At 37.5% G+C, this 27,851-nt stretch overlaps 2 protein-coding genes across 7 annotated transcripts in view; one reads left to right on the top strand and one right to left on the bottom strand.

Moving 5' to 3' along the window:
• Positions 1-1,666, bottom strand: part of rfx2 (regulatory factor X, 2 (influences HLA class II expression)) — a 46,100-nt gene extending 44,434 nt beyond the window's left edge. The window contains exon 1 of one of the 4 annotated variants that reach the window (XM_077224319.1): positions 1,341-1,666. The gene's annotated coding sequence lies outside the window, so the exon portion shown is untranslated. The remainder of the gene's footprint in view (positions 1-1,340) is intronic. The other 3 variants (XM_077224321.1, XM_077224320.1, XM_077224323.1) reach the window with 3 other exon arrangements.
• Positions 1,667-3,515: 1,849 nt separating this feature from the next.
• Positions 3,516-27,409, top strand: acsbg2 (acyl-CoA synthetase bubblegum family member 2). 3 transcript variants are annotated; one of them, XM_077224317.1, is made up of 15 exons: positions 3,516-3,749; positions 13,512-13,647; positions 14,365-14,447; positions 15,962-16,230; positions 17,772-17,860; positions 18,293-18,413; positions 19,148-19,228; positions 19,348-19,497; positions 19,692-19,868; positions 21,595-21,776; positions 22,609-22,851; positions 22,948-23,165; positions 23,923-24,062; positions 25,306-25,552; positions 25,629-27,409. In XM_077224317.1, exons 2-15 carry the CDS (start codon positions 13,535-13,537, stop codon positions 25,745-25,747), a joined length of 2,232 nt encoding a protein of 743 aa, XP_077080432.1. In that variant the 5' UTR covers positions 3,516-3,749; positions 13,512-13,534; the 3' UTR covers positions 25,748-27,409. The 3 variants fall into 3 exon arrangements, with proteins under 3 accessions (XP_077080432.1, XP_077080431.1, XP_077080433.1); XM_077224316.1 differs by lacking the exon at positions 3,516-3,749 and adding an exon at positions 8,692-8,899; XM_077224318.1 differs by lacking the exon at positions 3,516-3,749 and adding an exon at positions 8,703-8,899 and having other exon boundaries at positions 13,545-13,647.
• Positions 27,410-27,851: the final 442 nt, after the last annotated feature.

The raw sequence follows: 27,851 nt of genomic DNA, 5'->3' as shown, positions 1-27,851 counted from the left end.
TTTTCAACCCATTAAGTAAATGCAATTAAAACCCCTTTTTGCACCCTAAAATAGAAAAAAGATTAATTTTTCAAACATATTTTTATGGTAAAAAATATATATTTTTGAAATTTTATGAACATCAAGAGGTTTTCATAGTGTTACTGTATTTGATCGAACCTATGCTTTTGCCTGGACGAAATTTTTAATGTAATGATCTTTGCAAAGGCCATAAGGGTCTAAAGGGCTCCTCTGTGATTTATGATTTTCTTGTCTCATGAGTCATGACAGCACAGTAAAATGACTGCACGCTGACTACCCTAACAAGACTCATTTTGTTGTCAAATGAGGGTTGATTTAGTGGACATATATATATACACATATATATATATATATATATATATATATATATATATATATATATATATATATATATATTTTTTTTTTTTTTTTTTTTTTACTACTTCCCTTCACTTTAATGACAAAAAACGTCATCGACCGACCCTTTTCCAACAGCCTGCAGAACATTTTAGCTCAGGTAAGAGAATACGATTTGAACGATGGCATTTCCCTTCAAAATTACGTAAATATATTTACATTCAATAATCTAAATAAACATAAAACTTGAATACTTTTTTGTAAAGCAAATAATTATTGCCAATGACGCTCGTACAATCAGAAATGCTGCATCACTTTTATCGGGCACCGCTATCCTGACTTTAGCAACCTGTTGATGCGTCCGAACCTGAAGCTTCAAGCCCCAAAAAACATGACAGGACTAAAAACGGCATGTATCATTTTTGCGAGCTTTCGGTTCAAACTAAATACATTTAACCTGGACTCGTTCATCACACGGAACCAGGCAGGTCCACGTCAGTCTCTTCGAATCAACTCACGCACTTCAACGAGAATTTAAGCGATTCTTGAAGAAAAGCAACGGCGGAACAAAGCGGCTAAGTTGCTCCAGTAACAGATCTAGCTGTTATTAAAACACTTCCAGCTTTTAAAGAAAGTTTACCTAGTTGTGTAACGTTAATTGGTTAGCCGGTTAGCTCGTGACTTACTCGTGTATATATAAAGCATATTAATCTTACAGACGTAATAACCCGCATGAATGGCATTCAGAGTACAAACAGCTCACTTGGATTTCTCCGCTATTAGTTAAACCGACCTCCAAACAAACTGACTAAAGTTGGCAAAGCAGATGAGCTAACCAACTAGCGTGCTAATGTGACTCTAATAGACAGCGAGGGAGATCAGGGCGTGAAAACACGTCGAGATGTACATTACTCAACCTCCAGGGTCCGTTAAATTTACATTCAATTCATTTCGATCTCTCTAGGCAGTAAAAATATATTCACCTCAGACTTTTGCTTAGATCTGCCCTGGCTTTACTGTTCTTTTCCCCCTCTCTCTCTCCTCCAGTTGCTGCTGCTGCTGTTGCTGAGTGTTGCTCCCGTTGGTAAGTAACTGTCTCCACGACTACAGTCACTATGGCGAGCGGGGGTCTCGAGGCAACTGTTGCTACCGTCCTCTTCATACGTCAAGGGCTAAAAAGCGCGAGGGGGAGGAGCCAACCTCAAGCCCCTCCTCATTCTACTTTCGCCTCAACTCTCTCGTCTCGAGCGGTTGATGTTTGATTCCCGCGGCGAGCGGCGTACTGACGCGCCTCGGCTCTGCTTTCTCCGCCAAAAACCTGTCCATTTACCGCGCTAACGCCTAGATAAAGGTGATAAAATGGCCAGGTTCTTTGGTTACATGTCTTTCCGCATGAGTTACCAAATTACAGTTGAAAAAAACAAACAAATTCAAAGCTTGGCTAGTCTATACATAACCTATTCTAATACAAATAATACTACATTTACAATGTGATATCTAAACAATTCATCTCTGTAAATTGTAGTACAATATATAAACGTTAACACTTAAATGGTTTCTACGTTATTTTATTATAACTGTCTATGATGTCAGTGAGACTAGCACGGATCCCAACAATCACCGCTTAGTGGCAGTATATCACCGTAAAACAAATACACTTATCCTAATCGGGAGGAGATACAAGCGAACATATAATGCCAACTATTTTAAAACTACACAGTACCTGTCAAGAGTTTGAAAACATGAACATTTTGAAAGATTTTTTTTGAAAGAAGTGTCATACTCTCCAAGGTTGCATTTATTATCATTCAAACACAAAATAGAATAGAAATGTGTGTGTGTGTGTGTGTGTGTGTGTGTGTGTGTGTGTGTGTGTGTGTGTGTGTGTGTGTGTGTGTGTGTGTGTGTGTGTGTGCGTGTGTGGCAGAGTGGGATCGGTACATATTAGAATTCATGATGGTTATGGCTCTGGGGAAAAACTGTTCTTGAATCTCTTTGTGGTAAGATTTATGAGAGAGAAAGAGAGGATGCATTAAGTTAATCAAAAGTGTCATCAAATAATAAAAAAATTATCACCATCTCCATAAAAAGGTTAAGCAGCACAACTGTTTTCAACATTGATAAGAATGTGATAATAATAATGTTTCTTGAGCACCAAATCTCAGCATATTATATATTATATATTAGAATGATTTATGAAGGATAGTGTGACACTGAAGACTGGAGTAATGATGCTGAAAATTCAGCTTTTCATTACATTTTTAAATATACATATTTAAATAGAAAACAGTTATTTTAATTTATAATATTTCGCAATATCACAAATATTTTTGATTAAATAAATTAAGTGTTGGTGAGCATAAGAGACTTAAAAACATTTAAAAAAATGAATGTTTTCCAGACTTTTGACAGGTACTGTATATGTAAAGTAGTTTAAACATTCGACAATAAATAATTTTAAACAGTAGGCTATAATGCTGCGTTGTTGTCATATCACCTCGCTATATGTTTAATTTAGTGAATGGTGTTGTTATCATCTTGGAAATAAACAAAATTCACAAACGAGTTTTGTTTAAAACGCCTCTCTTGGCAGTCTACTGCACATTTTTGGCAGAAATTATAAAATTAATATGCCTTTCTAAAAATAGGTTATTTGAATTTATTGCATTTTAGTTAATGCTTGTTTTAATATTCTTGTTTAATAAACTTTCAGTACTTTATATAGAGATGTTTTTTTTTGTTCTGTTTTGTTATATAAAAGATAAATTAAAAATGTCTTAAAAACGCTGCACCATGACATTTAGTTTTGGCGCTATTCAGATACTTTATTCAGAATTAATTGGACAAGTCAAATTATGAATCTTTAACAAAGAGTGAAATAAACTGTTTTAATGGGTATTGTATGAATTTTATTTCATAGGTTTGCCGTAATTTTCACCACAATTTTGCCGCTAATAACGTTTTAGTTAGTGTACCTGGTTACCAAGGAGACAACAGTGTCAGGAAAGATCATGCTTGAATTATCCAGACAGTAAAAGAGAATTATCCCAACATTCTCTGCAGCCCTAGTGAACGCCAGATGGCGCGTGAGAGCTTTGAGGGAAGTGACGGGGACGCGGGCGCGCGCAAATCTGACTATAGATAATTGCCGCGCGTTCACTACTATTGAGTTTATGAGCAGGCGTGAGCTTCATAATGTCAACTGACGTGGGGTTTCTGTGACACTCTCACACACAGAAAGAGACACAGACACATCACCGTGCCTTATCTTCCTCTCTCACCACGATTTACAACCGACTTCAAATCTATCTTTGAATCTAAATTTAAAAAAAAAAAACTTGCAGTGACAACCTCAACACTTGGACGTAAGTTACTGATTTAATAAACAAACGGTGAGTACAACATTACAAATCTCTATGAGAATGTATCTGTGAATGTTATTTTAGTGATGCAAATCATGCAATTAAATCTGTGAGATCCATCCTCGAGCTACCTATGTTTACAATAGCCGGCTAATTAGCTACAAAACAAGACATTCCGGTTGCTCAGGTAACGCTACTCAAGGGTGAACCACTACCACTTGATTCCATTACCACTTGGTTCAGTTGGTTTCGTAGCAAGCTTTTGCAACATATAAAGATATAAAAGAAAAACTTTCACCATGCAGCTTTCAGCGACCTTTTAATAACAAATTGACTTGAGTCAAAATTACAATTCTCTCTTTTTTTAATTGCCTTGTACGCCTACCAACAGCACCTATTAACCTATTAATACCTCGATAGGTTTGTACACACTCTGCGTTGATGATTAATGTGGCGCAGAGGTGTCAAGTCCAGGTTCAGAAAGTAAAATTCCTCCTCAGTATTTTGTTCCAATCACCTGGATTTGCTAATTAGCACCGTTTTTCAGCCAGGATATAGAACTAATTAGTGAAATCAGCTGGCTGAATTAATGGGTGGAATAAACACATGGCAGGACTTTTACTTTTCTGACCCCTGGAATTGACACCTCTGATGTGGGCCAGATGCTTTTCTGCATCGGAGGCAGCGATGAGGATCGGATATGTTCGGTCATACGGTCACGTGATCGCATGGTATTCAAGAGCCACGCCATCATTGGCTGGTCGATGGTCTGGCTATGGTGGAGAGGAGCAACATCAGCATCATCATCACCCCAGTGTGTCATTTCAGAGTACATCTGAATTATTTACACTAGGTAGACATGTTTGCGTCGTAAGCAAAGCTTCCAGGGAAGAGTTCTCACCTAACAGGGTTTTAAGTCAAATGATAAGATCGTGGATTAGTATGTCGTTATGAGTGAAATGACCCACTGCATTTAGAGTGATAGGCCACGTGATCTCACGACTGAACTTCAGGTAGTTTCCTTGGTGTTTGAGGGTCTGACTCATATGGCTCAGTGCAGTGGGGATTTTGATTGTTCCCAATGACAAAGGGCCTGTCCCAATACTCTTGCGGTCTCACTTGAGCACGTGCATGTGACAGGAAGTAAGTGTGCAAGACTCTCCCATGTCAAAAAATTACCAAACCTCAGTGCCTTTAATGCACACTTAATCCACACAATCTCTTAATACCACATGTGAGGCTAAGCATATCCCATAATTCATCATGTTCAGGTACTTGCATACCCTGAAATTGCAAGATTTTGAGGAAGACGTTCAAGTGTAAGTTAAATGGCGAAATATTGTATAAATTCAGAATTTAAAAAATTGAGGTTTGTAATGAGTCAACAGAAATATTGTCCTTGAGTGTTCTAGATTGGTAAACACTGGATAATAAACCATATGGTCGGTAGTGTTATCAGCGTCTGAAAGCACTAATTTTGGAAATGTGTGTGCATAACATATTCAAACAGTAGCCTAACAGCTGGTTCAGATTTATTGACAAAATTATCTTTATTAAACAAATTGCTTAGTAACCTTAGTGAAAGAAATGTCCATTTTAATATACATATTTGACAATGTCTTGTGCCTTAATTTGCATGGAGGGACAGTGATGTCAAATTGCTTTCCTGTTTCAAAGGAAACTGTGCTTTTCCTGTTCATGTGTGCTGAAGGAAAATGTCCTGTTCCTCTAAGTGAAACTGGGAAATGTGTCATGGGATATAGACCCAAAATTCAGGCTTAAAGAAAAAGTTGTATTACATCAACCAATATGGCATGACTTCACATTAAATGTCTACTTAATTGTAATACACAAGTTAAGACTTTCTAGCCAGATGTTTTCACATTACCTTTTTTAAAAGCTTTTTAATACTTGTAGGTCAAATGTGATCAAAAAAAGGACTCGTCTCACTCACTCTCACTCAGTCCCTTAGCAAACGTTTGGACGAGATTTGTCCAATGCTGTGGGTGCCACTGGATCACGAAAGTTGTATACAATAGTTTTCCAGGCTTGGCGGTTTGATAGCTTTGCGTTTGGCATCAGGAAGGCTAAGCCTTTGGTTTTTGATGTCAGCCTTAATCTGTTTTGCCCTGGTTTTCTTGGGCGCCATGATTGGAACTTCCATTTTGGCAACAGTTCTTATAACCCTAATTAATGCACCTCTTGATGGAAATAACATTTTGTGATGTTATTTCCATCCAGAGGTGCTTCAATTGTTTGGTCAAGATCTTGTATTGACAATGCAAGAAAAACTTCCATTTTAAAACAGCCTTTTTTTTTTTCAATTACTGTTTTATATATATATATATATATACTTGCACAATGTGGAAATGTGTAAAAGAAATGTGTCAAGAACTTGCTGTTGAATTCTGTAAAAAAAATTGAAAGTTCAATTAAAAAAAAAAAAGAAAGAAAGTGCAAAAAAAAAATTGTTCGTTCATTCAGCATATGTGTTGGTTGATTTTTGCACCTCAATCTGATGGTGTTATTTCAAAGCCGGTCGTGTAGAGAAGCCAGTATTCTCCCCATGCCGCTTTTGAAACACTTCGAGTTTAGGTCTGTCTGCTTTTAACAATGTCCAGGGACACCTGGACACCTGGCCAAAAAAAGTTGCTGTTTGGATTTAAATAGGCAAATTATTATGGATTTAAAGAGTCATGGTTGGATCATTATTGCAGTGATTATGTTTATAGGATGTTATATGTATGGCAACAGTTCTTATAACCCTAATTGATCCACCTCTTGATGGAAATAACATTTTGTGATGTTATTTCCATCCAGAAGTGCTTCAATTGTTGGTCAAGATCTTGTATTGACAATGCAAGAGTCAAGCACTCTATAAAGTCTAATCCAACACATCCCAAAGACTTTCAATGAATTTAAGGTCTGGACTCTGAGGTGCCAATTAATGTGTGAAAATGATTCTCCGTGCTCCCTCCCAACCATTCTTTCACAGTTTGAGCCTGGCAGTGTTGGGAAAGTTCACTTTCTACATGAACTAGTTCAAAGTTCAGTTCACAAATTTTAAAATGAACTAGTTCAGTTCATAGTTCATACTTTAACATTTTTTACTAGTTCATAGTTGTTTTTTTTCATATGTTGCTGCGAGCTTTTATTTTTCTAAATTATTGCCACAGCCCATATAGAACTACAGACAGCAATTATTATATCGGCGGGCAAAGTTTGCACAGAAATGTAAGATTTTTCCCATCCTCACCGACCTTGTCGCGAACTCGTTCATCAAAATGAACAAATCTTTTTTCGAGTCATTTCGTTCATTCAACGAACAAAATGAACGAAATGACTCAAAAAAGATTTGTTCATTTTGATGAACGAGTTCGAACAGGAGAGTCACGAACGTGCATCACAGAACAGAGCAAGATGAGCATTTGTGCTTATAAAACTTAAACTTTTTTATTTATTTTTGAAATGACCGATCTTTTCGCAAGATAAGACCCTTATGCATCGTCTGGTGTTGTTTAAAGCCATTTGAAGCTGCACTGAAACTGTAATTTGGACGTTGGACCGTTTGGTACCCAGTGAAGTCCATTATATGGAGAAAAATCCTAGAATGTTTTCATCAAAAACCTTAATTTCTTTTCGACTGAAGAAAGAAAGAAATGGACATCTTGGATGACATGGGGGTGAGTAAATTATCAGCAAAAGTTTTTTAAAAAGTGAACTAATCCTTTAACTCAAGAACTCGCAAGGATGTTTCTGTAGTTTTGTGCATATCGTTCTGTAATTTTTATTTTATTTATTTTTTTACAGCCAAATTACATTCATGACCATAAACCTCTGAGACATTTCTAGAGTAAACATTGCTTCCCTGGTTAGTAGTTCTAAAGTTAAGATGTAGAACTAGGGATATATGTGCAGTTTCGACATGCCTGTGCTTAACTTGCACTAACCTTTGGGGTCAGAAGGCTGATCTTCACATATATTTATCATATTTTCACAGTGAGGTGACACTACCGTTCAAAGTTTTTGAAAGAAGTCGCTTGCGCTCACCAAGGGTGCATTTATTTGATTAAATAAAGTAACTGTCAATTTTGATCCATTTAATGCAACCTTGATTATTAAAAATGTAATTGAAGCAGATCATCTCTGAAATGACCAAAATTTCCCCACTACAAAGAGATTCCAGTTTATGTGTCAATGGCAGAGCCTTACTTTTTTACTTGCTTCACAGAAATGGCATCCTACAACTCATTAGCTTTAAAGAAACAAACCAGAAATACAGGAACGAGCTGTCAGTCACATACCTTTAGAGGTATAGTCATTTGTGATGGTTGCCAACTAAATTTGTCAAAGGCAGCTTCAGGTTTATTCTTACATAATTATGTTCCTTTTTTGATCCCCCTACAAGACTTACACAGCATGTACACATTTGTGTAGTGCTTTTTTTGTCATTTAGGCTACAAGAACAGCTCATTTTAGCCGACTTTTTCTTGCAAGTCGTTCCATATAATTTTGGTTTTGGTTTCTTTGGTTAGATGAGATGAGCTTTAGCAGGTCAGCTGCACTTGTGTCACGTGTGTGCTCATGCGACAAAGACGGTAAATTGGAGAAGAAAGCTCAAGCACTCTTTCAGATCCACGTATGCAGATGCTCAGCAGCACAATATTGGCATTATTATGGCAGCGTGTAAATGGGACAGATGTGCGTTTGTGGGCTATGAGTTTGTAAAATGATGTCAGTGCAGCTGTTCTGGCTTTTGTAAGCTGATGTATCATACTCAAAGTTGCACTGTAGTAACCTCATAGCTTCAGCGTTGGTTTGTATGTATGAGAGTGAGAGTGGTGTGTGGGTTATATAGCCCCTCCCCCTTGTCTTCAGTGGGCTGGTATTTCCATATATGGGGGATGAGTTTTGTGGTGTGAGAGATTTCAGCCAATCAGAGCATGAGGAAGAGGTAAGGGGGGTTGAGGATACCGTAATGGTGCCGTTGAGGGTGTGGTTACAGAGGAGTGGAAAGCTCTGTTTGAAAATGAATGTGCTACATGCACAGTTGTAGGGCGTAAGGAAACAGCCATCATTTTGGAGTCAGACGATAAGGAAACCGAAGAAATAGTCATTTCAGCTTCTGATACAGAAAATCCAAAGACAGCGCAGCATTTTACAGCCTGTAAAGATGCACTGTAAGTTTCCATTTTTGTTTTTTCTATATGTAAAATAATGGTTTTATTGCACTTGGAGTTAGTAAAGATGTTTAATCGCACCCCTAAACACTGGGAGTTAGTTTCTAAAGCAACAGATCTGTGTGTGTGTGTGATTATTATTATTTGATGTGTTTAGATCCTAATGGATGTGAATTATATGAAATTAGAGGCGTGGCCCCATTCATGTCTGGTGAGATGATTTTTGCATATGAAAGATACAGTTTCGGTTTTGGCATTTATCACACACTTCTCATTTTAATGAGAAAATGGGCATTGGAAACTTAAAGTATCCTCTGCATCATTCCAGCCCTCTGTGCCGGCTTACAGATGGTAATTTTCGGGTGGGGGCTCAGAGCGTAGCCGACAATTGCTGCCAATATCAGCTGTGTGGAAACCCCACCTCTCCCGTCCTCCTGTTGAGTCCTGTGTTAATGCAGGCTTGGACATCATGGCAGAAGCATCAGCAGTAAATTACAGGATGTTTGAGGTGTTCGAGGTGTGGTCGACAGGATTTGCACAGCCCTTGTGTACACACAGGGTTTTGGGACATCTATCCTCATCTATGCTCATATTCTCCCATCATTCTGCATGGCAGACGCCTCTCACACACTCCTCAAATTGATAGCTGTGATTGTGTCTGAAAAAGTGAAAATTGAAAATGAGCTTACCGATATGTGAGGTGTTTATGATTTTAGAAAAAATGTGGTTATTGCCGTAATTATTATTATAAAATGGGTCTGAGCTGAGGATTTGTCCCTGAGCAATTACATGATTAAAGTCAAAAATATAATTATTAATAATAAATCAAGAAGTTGTCATAATCAACCAACATGATAATATGAGTTAATCATTCATTAAGTTTTTTGGGATTTTCAATTTGTGGAAGGAAGATGCGGAACTCATACACCACACTTCAAAGGTCTTTTAAATGTTTTTAACGGTCTCTTATGCTCACCAAGGCTGCATTTGTTTGATCAAAATACAATAAATGTACTGCAATAGTGTAGATCCCTTCCTGATGCGAAATTACCAGGACAATTCAGAAAGTCCCTCGGCAGTGCCAGAGTGGAAAATATAGGACTACTGGAAACCACCAGAGACCCAAAGAAGATCTTGCTGGTGTTTTTGAGAGTTATATATAGACATTTTGATAGTCATTAAGCGAAGGATGAAATTTCAACAAACAACATCAGCTGATATATTAGTCATCAGGAAGAAAACATCACTCTTCTTCCACTCCATGACTCTTTCGTTTTTTTTTTGTGTCACATTTGAAGTGTAGTTAGCGCTATAAATGCAGTATATTGCTGCTGAGTGAAAATGGCCATGATCACCAATTCACAGCTTTGGACTGATCACATGACAGCAGATGGCTGATTAGATGAGATAAAGGGATGAAGAGTGAGGATAAACTGAAATGTGCAGAATGATGATGTGTATTTCTAGGTAATGAAACTACTTGACAGTATTCGAGCTTTTGAAATGTGGGTTTTTAAAGGTTGCTTGTTTGAAAATGCCAGATTGAAGGCAAAACTAGTTCCTAATGTATTTTGGGAATCTTTTGAATGTTCTGAGATGCTGATTGGTTTCAGCTTCACCCACCAGCTACAAGACACGCAACAAGCGAACATCAGTCAAACCACCAATGAGATGCAAACTCGCATGGCTCATAAATCTCAAACAAACCCATCCAAATTCATATTTTCCTACCATGCCTTCAGTGTCCAGACAAGGGAGTTTGTTATCAGGCGAGCTGACGTCAGCCAAGACGAGGATTTGCATCTGCATCATTGAGTGCATGCTGGGAGTTCGTTGTGGCTGGTGTGTGTCTGTGTGGAGCTCATGCCATGGTGCCCGCTGGGGGCGGATGAGGATGGCTCTGCTGGGAGGGAAGTTACCAAGGTGAATGGATTGAAAAAGGGGGGAGAGAGGAGGTTAAATCATTCTACTATCTGAGGAAAAGACAAATGAGCAATTTTGTCCACTGACAATGTCTTTTTTGGACATGGCACTCTGTTTTTTCAAAAAATACCACTGTATTTACATTTAAATAGTACAATAAATTCAAATATTTAAATATTTAGTTCTTAAAGTGTTTTTTCTGTTATTATTTTGAGTTTTTATTTAGTTTCAGTGTAGTTTTAGTTACTTATCTTGGTGATTTTTAGATCGATCTTGTCCTACACATACAGAACACAAACTGTTGGTTTACATTGTTGAGACGCTCCAGTTAATCTTGACAGAATACACAGATTGTCAGAAATCATACAGCATTGATTGATTGAAAATATAAAAGTCATTGTCTCTATAACTCTATTTATATTGTGGTGCAGACAGTTTCAGTTGATTACTTTGGCGTGTATATATATATATATATATATATATATATATATATATGCATGTATGTATATGTGTGTGTATGTATCCTATATTGTATTATTTATGTAAACACATTTGTTATGAAGTAGTTTAATAGGGCAATAATTTATTAATACGTTAAGCTGTTTTATTATCATTTTAGTTAGAGAAATGGACTTTTTAACAGTTTATTATAAAACCCTGTGGTTCATGAATTCGTATGTTTCAAAGTAGCATGGTGTTGATTTCTGATACTGTACCATATACCAGCATGGTACTTTTTGTGGAAGTGTTGCTCATAATAACCCTAATGTTTTCCTAATGCAATCTCATCGATGAAAACTAAAACCAAAAGGTCATGAAGCACGAGGCTGATGAATAGCACCCGGTTTGTTTTTCACTCCCTGGGTTTATTTCAGACTCTAAGCCCTGTTTTTCTATCCGCTGGCCATTTCTGATTGTTCTCATCATTACAGAGGGGCGGGAGCATCACTGGCATGTGTTTTTATGGCAGCGGCGTGTAAAAACAACATGCCGCTCGAAAGGTGCAGAGGTCAGGCTTTGGAATGGAGAGGGCAGAAGATAATATAAGGGTGGGCAGCAATATTTTTCTGGACATAGTGATGCGTTTCCTTTTCTTGGCAATGATACCCTTTCTGTGCAGTCCGCAGTGGCCATGTTAGGATATTTTTTGGAATAATGTGGTCAACTGCTTTAGCAATCGACCTTTTTATGGTTTTCAATAGACTTTTTATTCAGGGTTATTATAAAAGGATGTATATTAGGTGAAGGGAAACTTTGGGATAACTTGTTCCCAAAGCTTTATATAATAGTGAATGATCTTCTTTGATTAAAGGGGGAAAAAATCTGTATAGTGATTTAGTGTCGGAAAAAACTGAAGGGGAATTTGCTTACTGAAGAAAAGGCTCATGTCTGTTTAGTTTAGATCATTTTGTTTTTTGTTTGGCCATGTGACTGTCTCATGCTTACTTGAGGCGTTTTGTTTTAAATTTAGGCTTTCACTCAACTTTTCGTCCTATTCATTCATAGTTGGTTGTAAGTTTTCATTTGATCTTTAATACATTGTGAATGTGATGTATGTCTGTTGAGTAGTATAGCCCAAAATAAGTAGTGTCCACTTGTATTATGTCCACACACACTTTTAAGCAGGTCACCAATAAATCCATCTTAAAGGGGTGGTATAATGGCTCTTTTTACAATATGTAGAATAATCCTCTGTTGTCCCCAGAGTGTGTAGGTGAATTTTTAGCTCAAAATGCCCTCAGATCATTTTTTACAGCATGTTAAAATTGTCCCTTTTTGAGGGTCAGTAAAAAAGATTTTTTTTGTGTGTGTCCCTTTAAATCCAAATGAGCTGCTGCTCCCGGCACAGAGGGCGGTGCTTCAACAGCTCGTGTGTGTGTGTGTGTGTGTGTGTGTGTTAGCAGATTCTACCTCATGCAGGCATGCACTAAAATTTCTATTATCTTTAATGTCTAAACTATCTTCAATTAGCATATTCTGTCATGATAATCTATAAAATCAGACGGATGCGACAGCTTGAGCAGATGCACAAATGTGCTCCACTACATGTGTAGACTGCGTCTTCCCGGGGCCGGGTTTTATGTAAATTTTAGGGTCAGTGATGTCACTTACCCGGGAGGAATGTTGTGTAGTCCCTACCAGGCATTTGTTGTCATCCTTTAAAAATGATTTCTTTAAAAGCAAATATCTTCCTTTGCTTTGAACTTTGAGCGTTGCAACTTTGCAGATGTTGTTTATGCAACATGATGATGATGATGATTTATTTGTCCTCAAGAGGAAATTTGTTTCAAGCATAGATGCGTACACAATACAAACACACATGTATAACATATTAAGAACGTCAACATATAAACATCTACAAAAAAAAAAAAACTAGAGAGCATACCTGACGTATCAAAGGCTGATTTCCTATGTAGTTAGAGCTTGTATAGATACAGGAACAAAACTCTTACTAAACTTGGCCTTCCTACACATCGGTAACCTATACCTGCGGCCAGAAGGATAAAATACTTGTAAAGTGGGTGTTCTGAGTGGGAACATCTGCACCCCCCACCCCCCCCCCCCCCCCCCACCCCCAAAAAAGCATTTTATATGCCATTAAATTGCCGTCCTGCTCTCTAGATATTTACATTAGGCAATAAAAAAATAGTTTGAGTGCTCCTTTTAACACTGTGTCTATTCACATTAGTGACTGCATGTGAACCTACGGCCATGTCCACAGCCTTAGTGATGGACCATCCAGGGGACGCAAGCCTCCTCCAGTCCTGTGGAACAGCAGACAGTCTCGCCTCCCTGGAAGATGCCATCGCCGAGTCTACAGCAAAGTCAGTGTCTTTTCATTTTTTCTGTGTCATGTTCACATAAACTTAACATGCATCTATTCTAGGTCAGGTCTGCGGCTAAATTCACATGGGTTATTTATAGGCTATGTACAATTTTGACGAATTATTCATGATAGGTTCGTTTGTAAAGTGAGAATGAAGTTATGTAGGAGTTTCATTATATAAAGAAACTACCAGTGGATGTCTGCTATGCCAGGTTTATATAATAAAGATACAATTCATCTTTATGAATCACATTAATAAATCAAATAAAGATTCGTTACATCATAAGTTGAGTACACACTTTTTATGTTCTTTATGATTGATCCTCTTCAGATACAGTACAGTAGGAACCAAATATGTGTTTGCATAAGTCAAAGTAGACTCAGCAACATCAATGTTTTTTACACTACCATTCAAAAGATTGGGTCAGTAAGATTTTTTTGAAATAAGTTTTTTATACTCACCAAGGCTGCATTTATTTGATCCAATAAAAATAGTAATATTTGTATTATTATTTTTACAATTTAAAATAACTATTCTCTATTTTAATATATTTTAAAATGTAAGTTATTCCTGTGATGGCAAAGCTGAATTTTGCAAAAAATGTTGGCCTAAGTAATGTAAAGTGATACTCATGTGTGTCAGAGAGAATGATGAGAGCATTTCAGCTAGAGAATGCTGCTTGTCTGGAAAAGTCATTATTTGGTTTCTTCACAGTGAGTCATCAGAGGAAGAGTCCGCATGTGCCAGAGAAGAGCAACCAAACACCAAAGCTGAACAGAGTGTGCAGGCAGAATCAGGTGAGATTACACACTCTTGCTGTTTTACTAACACTCGCAAATCACTTTAAACTCACAAACACTTGGATGAAAAGTCTAGAACATGTTCTCACTATTATACAAACAAACATACATCGCTTACTCTCGCTGTAAGAGGCATATGTTACCATAATCGCCATTTTGAACACATGTCATAAACATCTGAGGCCCCAAATCCGCCATGTGTGCATTCAGTTCTGCATTACACAGATAAAGCACAGAGTGATGAAAAGCTGGCCGGAGCACTAACCCACAACTTGCACTTACCCACAACTCGGACCTCAATGTTCCTTAGTGTTTTCATCATGAAAACTCTTACGTAACTTAATTTTTTCAAGAACTTGAGATCACTAGGACCATTGAGTACTATGTGAGAGGAAGTGCTTGAAAAGGAAGCTGCTGTCCCTATGCAAAACTAACTTCCCTTTCCTTTAGACATGCAGCAGGATTACAGTCATTTTATGGGAATTATAATGCAGTTTCACAGTCCCAAATGAGTTTGTTTATAAAGGTTAAACAGTTCATGTCGGATGACTCTGGATTTACTGATCAAGCTGCTGTGATGGCTTTGTTTTTCATTTAGAACTGTTTGCAGAATGTATGGTCAGCGTATAGTTGTGTTATGGGTTTACACTGCACAGGACGTGGTATAATGTGTGTGGCTGCTTTCTTCCCCTTTCATGCACAGCTGCCGAAATCAGTCAAGATAAATTCCTCTTGATATTATTTTCAGCTATCTTGCAAATGATTTCTTGCCATGTGTAATTTCTGCACCATTAGCGACAAAAGCAAGAATTGTTTCCAAGCAAGGTTCCCAAACACTACCCCATCTGTCACTGTTCAGACAAAAATGCCCCAAACCATTGCCAATGGTGAAACAAAGTAACGAACAGATTGCAATTCTGGTTGGATGTGATAAAATGACCCACTGCATCTTTAAATTGAGATGTTCACAAAAACAGTTGTGAAGTTATTATGAAAATGAGGCTGGTCACTGCCTGCATACTGATATGACACCTGCAGTTTGCTTTATGGTTTAAAGCTGTAAATGATTCTGTGCTCTGCTACTAAAACCTCAACAGAAACTCTGGGCCAGTGTGTATTAGATACTATTGATGGATGGGCCTCTCATGCTGAGGCGAAAGAGTGTTTGAGTAAATGTCCTGATAGGGTGTTGCTGAGCCATTTGATTTAAAACAGACGCTGCGGGTAAAAATTATTTTGTGTTTTACGCAAATGAAGACCACACAGAAACACACAACATAAAAACTGTGACTACAGCAGAGACTAAAACAGAATTTGCTAATTTAAAAATACCAAAAAGCACCATGGCATTATCATGTTATATCTCAAAGTACCACCTGATTCCATGTTACTGCTACAAAACTATTTAATAGAGGTTGTCTGGTTACAAATGTATTATTTAAATTATCATCATACTACACCGTTCAGAATTAATAATGATCAGAGACTATAAATAGCTGTCCACTTTGTAGGTGCCACCCCTCGACCCGACTCCCTGTCTTTGCCCGCTAAGGGCACAGAGTTCTGGACCACATGCAGGGATGGAGAGGTGAAGCTCAGAATGGGTGAGTCCGGCCCTGAGGCTGAACCCGCCATGACTGTGAACCAGATGTTCACCTCTACTGTCCAGCGCTTCGGCAACTACAACGCTCTGGGCTGGAAAGAGGGAGAGCAGTGGAAAACCATGACCTACAGCGAGTACTACAAGTCTTGCCGCACTGCTGCCAAGAGCTTCCTCAAGGTGAGGGCCGTTAACTCCCTTTAAACTCTTGAGTATTGTTGAGGGTTTAATATCTTTATTTGTGAGACTGAGGCTTTGCAAAGATGGGCATACAGTTTGCATTTTTACTCTTCCAACATTTTCATTGGCTTATTTTTTTAGCAATGTATTAGTTTGCCCTGAGTTTGCCATTGTTTGAGTCAAGCACCTAGTTAGCATAACAGATTTAACCTATGACTGTTTATTGCTTAGCAATTTAGTAACTCTAGTCATTTTCATTGTCTTCTTGTTGCTGTTGAGATCACGACCGTACAGCATTACACTGTTATCTGAAATGACACTGTAATGTTTCTGATAAGAGGAACATTTTTATGTAAGAGATGCCTGATAACAAACACTTAAGAACGTATAAACGCATATAAACAGGTGAAACTGTTATTAAGATCACAGAAAGTCCTCAGGTAATCATTGTTTTGTCCTCGAGTAAAGCATTTGACCTCAGGTTACCTCAGGGTGAAAGTGCATGCAATTAGTGCACTGTAATATAAGGCATCTTGTGCAAATTCAGCACAAATGTATGGCAGTACAACAAATACTATCATTTTAAAAACTTCTCTAAATATAATTACAATTTAAATAATATAAATATTCTTTCCATTACGGTAATCAGAATTGTATTTATTTAATTCCCATCAAAGTAATAAGGATTAGGATGAGTGTTCTAAAAAAGGGCCTTATTTCATTTATTCAAAATATATAATTTTGAATTTTTGTCTTTCTCTTTTGGGGTGTAATATGACATCGACATGTTCTTGAATTCTGCACAACCCACTCAGAGCTGGATTTTAGTTGTTGTGCAGCTTGAGGACTATTGGCCGCAGTACCTGAGTAGTTTCTCTCTGCAGCAGGAGGCTTTTGTTTATCGTCTTCAGTTTTTCCATGCCCTTATCTTGGGATGAGGTTCAACTCCCAACTGGTCACGTTCTCCCTGTGGGGAACAGGACGTCATGCTTGGTGGCCGATGTGGGCAGATTTCCATGGTTTTGTTTATTGTGCTACTCAAAATGAGTATAATTTGTCCAACTCAAACCCTGTGGGAGAGATTCAGATTGATTTGCGTGTACGCTAGGGAGCATAAACACAAAAGAAAGACTTCACAAAAGAGGTATTAGATGGCTTGACATGAGTGCAATATTTGGCTGACACGACTTTTGTATTTTTAATATAATGCACTTTGTCTGACTCAAAAAAAATTATTATTTTGAATCTTATTAATGATTTTGTTAAACTGGTTCACAAATTGTTTATCTCTAATGTCCTGTTGCAAGAACTTTGTTTAAGAGTTGGATGACATTTTGGAGGTACTGAACTAGTGAAGATCTTAAACATAGAGATAAAAAAGAACATGTCAAATCTTCCCATGTGGGACTTCTGGGAATTCTTATGAGCAACGCCTCAAACAAATCATAAGACAGGAGTCTTCATCTTTTATATACAAACAATATGATTCTGCTTTGAAATGTGTTTATGAACATGTGCTAACTGTGTGTATATGTACACAGCTCGGTCTGGAGCGGTACCACGGCGTCGGTATCCTCGGGTTCAACTCAGCCGAGTGGTTTATTGCTGACATCGGGGCTATTTTAGCTGGGTAAGTATTTATTGTGAGATGTTTTACACTTTTTCAAAGTCTTCAAATCAACCATAACCATATACAAATGCTGCTGTCATGCTAACTCCAGGTTCATACAGGTCATTGTCGATTACATATCATCAGCACACTGCCAGTGTTTGTCCCAAACAAAGCTTTAAGTCAAATAGTGGCTCTGAGGTGCTTTAAACTGCCCAGTTGCCTTTATGACTTTAGTGAAGACAGATGGCTAAAGGCACAACCTGCATTTGTTAAACAGTATCACTTGAATCTTGTCTGGGTCTGTAAACATATAGGTGGAGTCAGAACACAAGTAACTGTGAATGTTGTTTATGTTTGAAGGTGTTTCCTGTTGCTGAACTGCTCTCCATTTGGTTACATCAATAACAGAGTTCATGATGTTTGTTGAGGGATTCTGTATGTCATTGGCAGGGGTTTTGCTGTGGGCATCTACACCACCAACTCCCCTGAAGCGTGCCAGTATGTGGCGGAGAATTGCCAGGCCAACATCCTTGTGGTGGAAAACCACAAGCAGCTGCAGAAGATCTTACAGGTAATGAGAGTACCCGACCCATTTACTTTTCTAAATTAACTAATAAGAACTTTTACCTACACTACTATTCAAAAGGTTATGCTTACCAAGGCATTGTGAAATTTTAATACAATGCAAATATAATTTTTAAATAACCTTTTTATATATATATATATATATATATATATATATATATATATATATATATATATATATATATATATATATATATATATATATATATATGTGTGTGTGTATATGTTATACATTTGAAAATATAATTTATTCAGCAGCCATTACTTTAGTCTTCAGTGTGTCGCATGATCCTTCAGAAATCATTCTAATATGCTGATTTGGTGCTCAAAAAACATTTATTATTATTCTTTGATGAATAAAATGTTTAAAAGAATAAGAAATGGACATTTTGTGAAACAATATAACAGTCTTAACTGTCACTTTTAAATGATTTTATACATCTACCTGAATATAAGTATAAAAAGAATGTTTGAATGTACTGACCCCAAAACCTTAAAGGATAGTGTGCTATTCCTAAAGGTTCAAATTCTCACAATTTATTATACTAAAAATACTAAACATTTACCTGGTTATTTCTGGTCACAGTTCTCAGATCCTGAGACTGATCAGGAGCCAGATCAGTCACACTCAGTTCATTAAAATCATACTCAGTTCCTCCATCTTCTATAAGATTTTTCCTGATGATCTCTTATACTCTGTGTGTGTGTGTTTCATTTCAGGTCCAGGACAAATTACCCCACCTAAAAGCCATTATCCAGTACAAAGATGAGCTGAAAGAGAAAAGGCACAATCTCTTCACGGTACATTTGATTAGTCAAATATTTTCAATTCAGTTCTCAGAACATAATCATTCTTTCTAATCCCACTCCTTTACTAATTGGAATCTGACATTTGCTATGTAAATATCTGATACACATAGTGGGCGGAGTTTATGGAGCTGGGCCGCGACGAGCCTGACGCTCAACTCGATGATGTCATCAGCTCCCAGAAACCCAATCAGTGCTGCACACTGATCTACACATCCGGAACCACAGGCCAGCCAAAGGGAGTAATGCTTAGTCACGACAACGTAAGTTAAAGCCGAAACATTCACAATATGACATTTGTGACTTTAGCAACCACACTAAATCCCAGTGAAATACAAATTGTAACAAAAACAAACTTTAAAATGAGGGTTTACCTGTGATGTATAGTACGATGAGTCACCAGTCATTCTTAATACTGAAATGTTCTCTCTCTCTCTCTCTCTCTCTTCTCCTGTAGCTGACATGGACAGCATTTGCAACAGCCCGAGATGTGAGTCTTACAGATGCAGATAAGTCACAGGAAGTGGTCGTGAGCTACCTTCCACTCAGCCATATTGCTGCACAGATGATTGACATCTGGCTTCCCATGGTAGCAGGAGGAGTTGCGTACTTTGCACAGCCTGATGCGCTAAAGGTTAGTATTCAAATTACACATCCTTTGCTATTCATTTGCCATGCTAGTGCAAAAAAAAACTTCCTGTGTTTTTTTTTTTAAGAAAGTGAAAGTTTTATTTAGCAAGGATGCATTAATTTGATAAAGTGACCCAAGACATTTGTTACAATTTTTTTTATTTATTTTAATTTTTAAAAAAATCTGTTGCAATTTATCAAAGAATCCTGAAAAAATGTCACGATTTCCACAAAAATATTAAGAAGCATAACTGTTTTCAACACTGGCTACGTTTACGTGCAACCAAATAATCCGTTAGTAATCGGATTGACCGCTCGATCCGAATTAATTTTCGATCGCATAGAAAGGGGTGGTTTATTCCTTTTCTAATCCGATCAAGAAGACATGTAAACACTTGATCGGATTGAAAACCGAAACTGTAAGGACTGCACATGTGCAATGACGTTGAAATAGTGTAATGATGCGCAGAACGAGCTGTTCTTTCTGTTGAATAAAGTATCATATAAATAAGTGTCCCATCATCCTATAATTCTCCTTTCACTCAGCGTCTGTGAAGTGGAGCAGGACAACGTCCCTCCAGTATTAGTTTCGGATTCTCATCCACAGACGACGGCACAGCGGTCCATATGCTCATTGTCTCCAAATTATGACCAGTAATTGATAAATATTAAGTCTGCTGTTTAAAACAAATAAAGAGCCAATGGTTATTATCCACAAGGAGCAGGAAACTCTGTATATTCTTGCAGTGTGCGTATGTCAGAAAAAATGTATCCTGATTTGACATGAACGCGCACATCAACCCGATCACATGTTTAGTGTTCATGTAAACACTACGTTCGGATTCATTAATCGTAATGAATTCAGTCCGATTGAAACAAAAGTTTTGCATGTATACGTAGCTATTGATAATAACAAGAATTTTTTTTGAGCAATGAATCAGCATATTAGAAGGATTTCTGAAGGATCATGTGACACTGAAGACTGGAGTAATGATGCTGAAAATTCTGATTTACCATCATGGGAAAAAATTACATTTTAAAATATATTAAAGCAGAAAAAGATTCTTTAAAACGGTTGTATTGTGAAATATTATTACATTTTAATGTATTTTGCATTAAATAAATGCACCCTTGGTGAGCATAAGAGACCTTCAAAAACGTTAAAAGATTTTAACGATCTCAAACTTTAAAAAAGGTAGTGTACATGTGAGTAAAGGCACTTTTTGTTTTCTTCCCCTAATCCCTCTGTTTTGTGTACATAAGAGAAGATCCTTCCAAAGACAATCTTGTTAAGTTTAAACTAACTGTATAATCCCTTTAAAGAGCTTTTTCACTGATCCTTTCGATGAAACATAATTCATAAATTCTTAGTCATGCAGCTCTCACACACAGAAAGGTATTTGTGATGTTCAGAAGTGTTTAATTTTCATCCCTTTTCAGAAAACAGGCCTCTGATATTTTATTAAAACAGATGCATACGTTTCCCCTGTGATCTCTAGAAGCTGAGCATGTGTTACCTGTAGTGCCTCAATGGGTCCCAATAGCACCGCAGTTTTATAATAGGGTCATTTATTTAAGAACAGGGCCAGAAACTGACCTGACATACCTGCTCATGTCACCTGACATAACCCTGGGTGTGTCAGCTGATGTCGGCATGCACACACATGAACATGAACCCTTTGGCAAACCTCGCTTGCACATGTAATAATAGAAGTCATTGCATGTCCCAGGGTACTCTGGCCAACACCCTACGTGAGATACGCCCTACTGCGTTCATGGGTGTCCCGCGAGTGTGGGAGAAGATGCAGGAAAAGATGAAGTCGATCGGAGCCAAATCGTCCACTGTGCGCCGGAAGGTGGCGTCTTGGGCAAAAGATGTGGGCCTGCAGACAAACCTCAACAAAATGGAACTGTATGTACATACACACTTATATACTCAAAAAGAAGCTAGAAACACACGTTCACCCATGACACTCATTTGAAATATCAGTAATTTACATTAGGATCCAAGTCTGAGACCAAATTGAAAATCTGGGATTCAAAGTCTATTTTAAACCTGGCTGTAGGAATTTGAAACATTTAAAATAAAGAAACATTGAGCAATTTATGCTTTTTAAGAGTAGTAATTAATTATTAAAATAAAACATTTATTTATAATAAGAATAACATTTGTGATGTCAGATTTCCTTAAAGAAAAAACAAATACTAATAAATAAAAAAATTCAAGTTATCTTTTCACTCAAACTGTTATTCTGCTAATATCATTTGACTTGAAACCAATTGTATTAAATTATAAAAATGCAAAATAGAAGTGGTCTCAGACTTTTGGACCCCAATTAAGTTAATTAATCGCAATAATGCCACAAGAGTAAAATAAGGCCTCTTTATGGAAAATCTGGGAATAAAAGTCTATAACAGTTTTAGGGATTTGAAACATTTAAAATAAAGACATTATAGAGCACTTAATAGTTCTTAATATTAATAAAATATGTTAACATTGTTTACAACGTTTTACTCAAACTGTTATTCTGCTAATATCATTTCTATTGAAACAAATTGTATTAAATTAGAAAAAAGTAATGTGAGAAGTGGTCTCAGATTTTTGGACCCCAACTTAGTTGACTTGAGCAGAAAAAAAGGTACAAACAAGAAAAAAAGGGCACTTTAACCAGTTTTGTTGACATTTTAAACAGTGAAAAAACTAGGCTCTGTATTAACTGAGAGGAATTGACTTGTGTCTTCAGTAATGGCAACCTGTCCACAAAGCCACTGAACTATCGGTTGGCGAAGCGTCTGGTGTTCCGGAAGGTTCGGAAGGCACTGGGTCTGGATCGCTGTACGAGGTGCTACACCGGAGCGGCTCCCATAACCAAAGACACGCTGGAGTTTTTCCTCAGTCTGGACATTCCTCTCTTTGAACTCTACGGCATGAGTGAGAGCTCTGGACCGCACACCATCTCACTGCCTGACGCCTTCAGACTCACCAGGTACTGACACCTGGATTTTTTTCAGCTGAAGTGAGTCATTTTTAGTCACTTAAGCTTTACCTTTTAGTATATTTCTCATTTGCATTTCCTTCTCAGCTGTGGAAAGGTGATTCCAGGCTGTAAGACAAAGATCTGCAGACCCGATGACGATGGGAATGGAGAGATTTGTTTCTGGGGTCGTCATGTGTTCATGGGATACCTGAACATGCCTGATAAAACAGTAGAGGCTCTAGATACTGATGGCTGGCTGCACTCGGGAGACCTCGGCAAACACGACCAGAAAGACTTCCTGTTCATCACCGGCCGCATTAAAGGTAATGTGTTTGACGGTCAGTTGAAAACCGATTCTGTGCTTCCTCTTTGATCCTCACCAAAGTTACCAGGATCATTTCTATTGGTCCTTTTGCTCCGGACCAAAAATAGAAAAGGATAAATTTAGTCCTGGTTTGCTTAGCTTTCACACTGATATTTTTTAACACCGATCCTAAAAATACAAACAAACTTACCGCTTACTGATGGAACTTAACGCATTGTATGTGCGTACATAAGATGGTATTTTACCAGCTGAGAACTCACAAAGAGCTTATAGAATGTGTATAGAAGTCAAAATAGCACTAGGTGTTCCTCCGTTGCACACAAACAAAGATCTGTAATGGGCAACCGAACATCTATGATGAGAAAAAACAAATTTGCTTGTGCATTCTGTCCTTTTTATGGTCGCATCTTGTGACATCACTTCCTGTTTTTGGTTCGTTTAAATGTCTTTGGTCCATGTTGCGATCATATTTAATTCAACCGCAACGGAATTGGCTTGAAAATGGAAAGGTGGGTCTCGGTCCGCTTGTTTGGTGTGCTCCAGGATTCGGATGGCAGCGTTCACATTTATTCAAATGAACCGCACTAACAGAGCAAAGAGCAAACCTACCAAGTGTGAACACACCCTTACTCACTGGAACTAAAACAGCTGAAATTTATGAATTTCATTTCATAAGATGTTACAGAGTGGCCACATAAAGTATTTCAATGAGATTTAGTGTGGTGCATGTAATGAAGTTTCTGTTTTTATTCTAGAACTGATCATCACAGCTGGAGGTGAAAATATTCCCCCTGTGCCCATTGAGGACGCCGTTAAAGAGGCCATTCCACTCATCAGCAATGCCATGCTTATTGGAGACAAGAGAAAGTTCCTCTCCATGCTGCTCACCATTAAGGTGTGTGTGTGTGTGTGTGTGTGTGTGTGTGTGTGTGTGTGTGTGTGTGTGTGTGTGTGTGTGTGTGTGTGTGTGTGTGTGTGTGTGTGTGTGTGTGTGTGTGTGTGTGTGTGTGTGTGTGTGTGTGTGTGTGTGTGTGTGTGTGTGTGTGTGTGTGTGTGTGTGTGTGTGTGTGTGTGTGTGTGTGTGTGTGTGTGTGTGTGTGTGTGTGTGTGTGTGTGTGTGTGTGTGTGTGTGTGTGTGTGTGTGTGTGTGTGATGAGTGACATTTTGTCAGATGTTTAACTTAAACAGATGTTTAAAAGTTTTTATTATTCAAAATTAGTGATTCATTTTTAATGCCTTCCTTGTATAATTTGTCTATCATGTTCTTCACAAACTGAATGCTGTAAATCTACTCTGAACGTCTCCCCCTAAAAGTTGGGTTGTGTAAGGTTACAGAGATGCTGATTGTAAAGACACACGAATGACTATACATTTTTACTATGCTCTAATCAGGTCATATCAGTATGTTTAAGTGATAAATTCTCAAATGTTATCAAACGGCTTCCATAAACTTAAAAGCTACTGCCTACCAGTGGACATAATGTGTAATTACAAGTTCCATGCTTTTTTCTTGGAATCACTACGCCCCCTAGTGGTAATACTTTTTGTGTTGTAAATTGAAGTGTTACTATAATGTGGTGTTTGTTAAGGCAAGTATTACTAGCATCACATTATTAGTAGTATAATATATACAGTATTATAATAATAATATTTTTTATTATTCTTTTATTCTTTATTGCTCATACTTAAAACAAACCCTGAGTTATAAACTTAAGCATGTAACTTGTCCCGCAGTATGATGTCTCAAATCATGTAGTTTGTTAAGCACGGGTGTTATATTACTTTTCTAATACATTTGATGTAGTATTTTTACCTGGTGGACAATTATACGGGGAACAAAATCCCACAGACTTGCATTGAATAAGGGAACTGGGTCATATCTAAAGACCAGATCAGAGAAACCCTGGCAACCGCAAAGGAACATGATTAAAAAGCAGTCAGAACAACTTAGCAACCACACAGCATCCCCCTGAAAACCAGGAAGAACACTTAAGCATCACTGGAGTGTGATGTTAGTTGCCTAATTTAGTCTTATCTAAATATAAATGGGGAAACTGTTGGATAACATGCATTTGATCTAATATACAATTAGCTTACCATTGGAAAAAACATTGACAACTCTTCTCTCTTGCTCTCAGTGTCAGGTAAACAGCGAAACGGGCACTCCTGAAGATGAACTGACCCCTGAGGCGGTGGAGTTGTGTCATAAACTAGGCAGCAGCGCCACTCGAGTCAGCGAGATCGCCGGTGGCCGTGACCGCGCCGTAAACGCAGCTATTCAAGACGCCATCACCCGCGTCAATGAAAAAGCCACCTCCAATGCCCAGCGCATCCAGAAATGGACCGTGTTGGATCAAGATTTCTCTATCCCTGGAGGAGAACTGGGTGAGTTTCTTTGTAATTAATTGATTAAGATATACATGGGCTGTTTGTTTAACGGTTTAAACTCTCTCAATCACAGGGCCCACGATGAAGCTCAAGAGGCCAGTGGTCGTGAAGATGTACAAAGACCAGATTGAGAGCTTTTACAAAGAAGTCGTGACCCCAACCACCCCAGACAACCCTCTGGCTACTAAATAGGTGTCCAACAAAAGCCCTTGTCATCCACTTCAGATCCGGAGACAAAGAGACGGACATGGTCTAACACACACATGCTTACTTAGGAACACCAGGCAGACCTTGTTTCGCTTCATTTTTGAGTTAATATACATTCAGGGTTTTTTATTGTTTATTTCATACTGTTTACATTTTTTTGTATTACTGAAAGAAGGAAAACATGTTTGTAACAAAAAAGCCATTTGTGAATAATATTTTTTTTTGTGGTGATTTACTATTTATTTTTCTTGCCTAATTATAAGGAAGTGTCTTTGAGTCATGTTGTTGATTTATATGTGAGTGCACGTGATACAGATAATTTATGGTTAAATGTATCAAAGTTTGATAAATCTTAATAGCTAACTTGCGCGTGACTGAATTCTTTGAGAATAGCTTTTGGGCGGTAGTGCTCGTTTGTCAACGGCACTGCCGTGAACAACTGCCACCAAAAACACTGGTTGTTTAACGGAAACTAGATGTTTGCGGAGGAACAGCCTCAAGACTTCGCTCTGTGAAGATTATTTAGCAGGAATCCCATGCCATACAAGCCATAAAAGTTTTTGTTTGCTCGCTTTTCAGAACCAAATGCTTCACTTTGTTTGTTTGAATTTGTTTCACTTGGAGTTGGTTAACATTGTCATTTAATTCTTTGTAAAAATTAACCTGTTAAATACTGTAAATACGTATTGCATTAATTTGCTCTTCTTCTGTGGTGTTACGTAATGCGTCCTGCCATTGATATCTGGACAGAGAGAAGCAGTGAATATTTATCTTATGAAATACGGGGCATGAAGGATCTGGTGTGAGAAATAGATCTGTTCAGAGGTGATCATTTGATTTGCTTTGCATGTGCAATAAGGACATTTTGACCAAATATGTAATTGATTTTATTTATATGTTATGCATAGCAAAATTATTATAATGTAACTTAGAAAACCAATATGGATTGATAAATAGGTTAAATAGACTAACATTCTATTTAATGAGTCAAGTGCTTGAATATACAAAAATGTAACTGCACATTACTTAATGCAAATCCAAAGATTGATCTTCCCTCTGTAAATAGTTGTATCACACTAGACAGCTTTCCTCAAATACTGGACCTGTTACTCCAAAGTGTGTATTTTCTGACTGCATAGCATGACCACAGTGAGGCCTTTTTGTAAATAAGAAAGACTGCTAGTAAATTGTGCATGAAATGAGACAAGTGGTTCACTCAGTCAGAATAGGTGAGAATGAAGTTAGAGCTAGTGATTTCCTTTCTTCTATCTGGGATTTCTATTACGGTTTAAACTTAATTAATCTTCATTGTTTTTCAAAATCCATTTGCCTTTTCTAAACAAGAAAGCATAGAAGTTTCTATTTAGACAAAAATACTGTAACAGTTCAATGCAAGTCTGATCTAGAGCTTGAAGGGCAGCTCATTTGCAAAAGTGAACATACAGTAACATGAAGTCTCAGACTGTGAAAGACTTGACTGGTTTTACCTGACTCTAAAAAAACTCTCGAGCTGGGTGACAATTAGTTGTGTGTTGTGTCTGTTGAAACTGGATTAGTTGATCTTGGGAGATGGAACTCCATGTTTCTACTTCTATGTGTGTGTGTGAAAAATCATTTTAATGGACAATAAATGTACTATAACCATGATCAAGTGTTATTGAGTGCTCATCCTTCAACTTCGGATAAATAGTTTCATTGGTCACTAGGATCAGAAATGGCTCACAGCTGGCAAGACATGTGCACAGTATTGAGAAGGTTACTTTGGTAATGTAATAGGTTACAGATTAGAAGTTACCCTATTTAAAATGTAATAGTACTACTATTTAAATAGTAGTACTATTTAAATTATTTTATTAATGTAACTGATTACATTTGAATACTTTTCTAAATTTCCAATGAATGTTTTCAACTGTTAATCATTTAAAACCATGCAGGCAGGGTTAACCTGCATATTCAAACATTTATGCAAATTCAAAAAATAGCACTGCAATTTCAAACAAGAGCATGGCAGGAGGCTTTCTACACATCAAAAATTAATATTGTTCAACATATCCTAGCTTTTTACAGAAAATATTCAGGTGTAACCACC

Source organism: Siphateles boraxobius, unplaced genomic scaffold (assembly GCF_051911475.1).
Source record: "Siphateles boraxobius isolate OS27281-9 unplaced genomic scaffold, OSU_SipBor_1 9, whole genome shotgun sequence".
Classification (NCBI taxonomy): Eukaryota; Metazoa; Chordata; class Actinopteri; order Cypriniformes; family Leuciscidae; genus Siphateles; species Siphateles boraxobius.
This window is presented reverse-complemented; position numbering and strand designations above follow the sequence as displayed.

What these genes read in the sequence shown, in the direction of transcription:
- acsbg2 (XM_077224316.1), top strand. An exon ending in TAATGCTTAGTCACGACAAC is followed by an intron (nt 19,498 to 19,691) that starts GTAAGTTAAAGC and finishes CTTCTCCTGTAG; the next exon opens with CTGACATGGACAGCATTTGC. An exon ending in AACCTCAACAAAATGGAACT is followed by an intron (nt 21,777 to 22,608) that starts GTATGTACATAC and finishes TTGTGTCTTCAG; the next exon opens with TAATGGCAACCTGTCCACAA.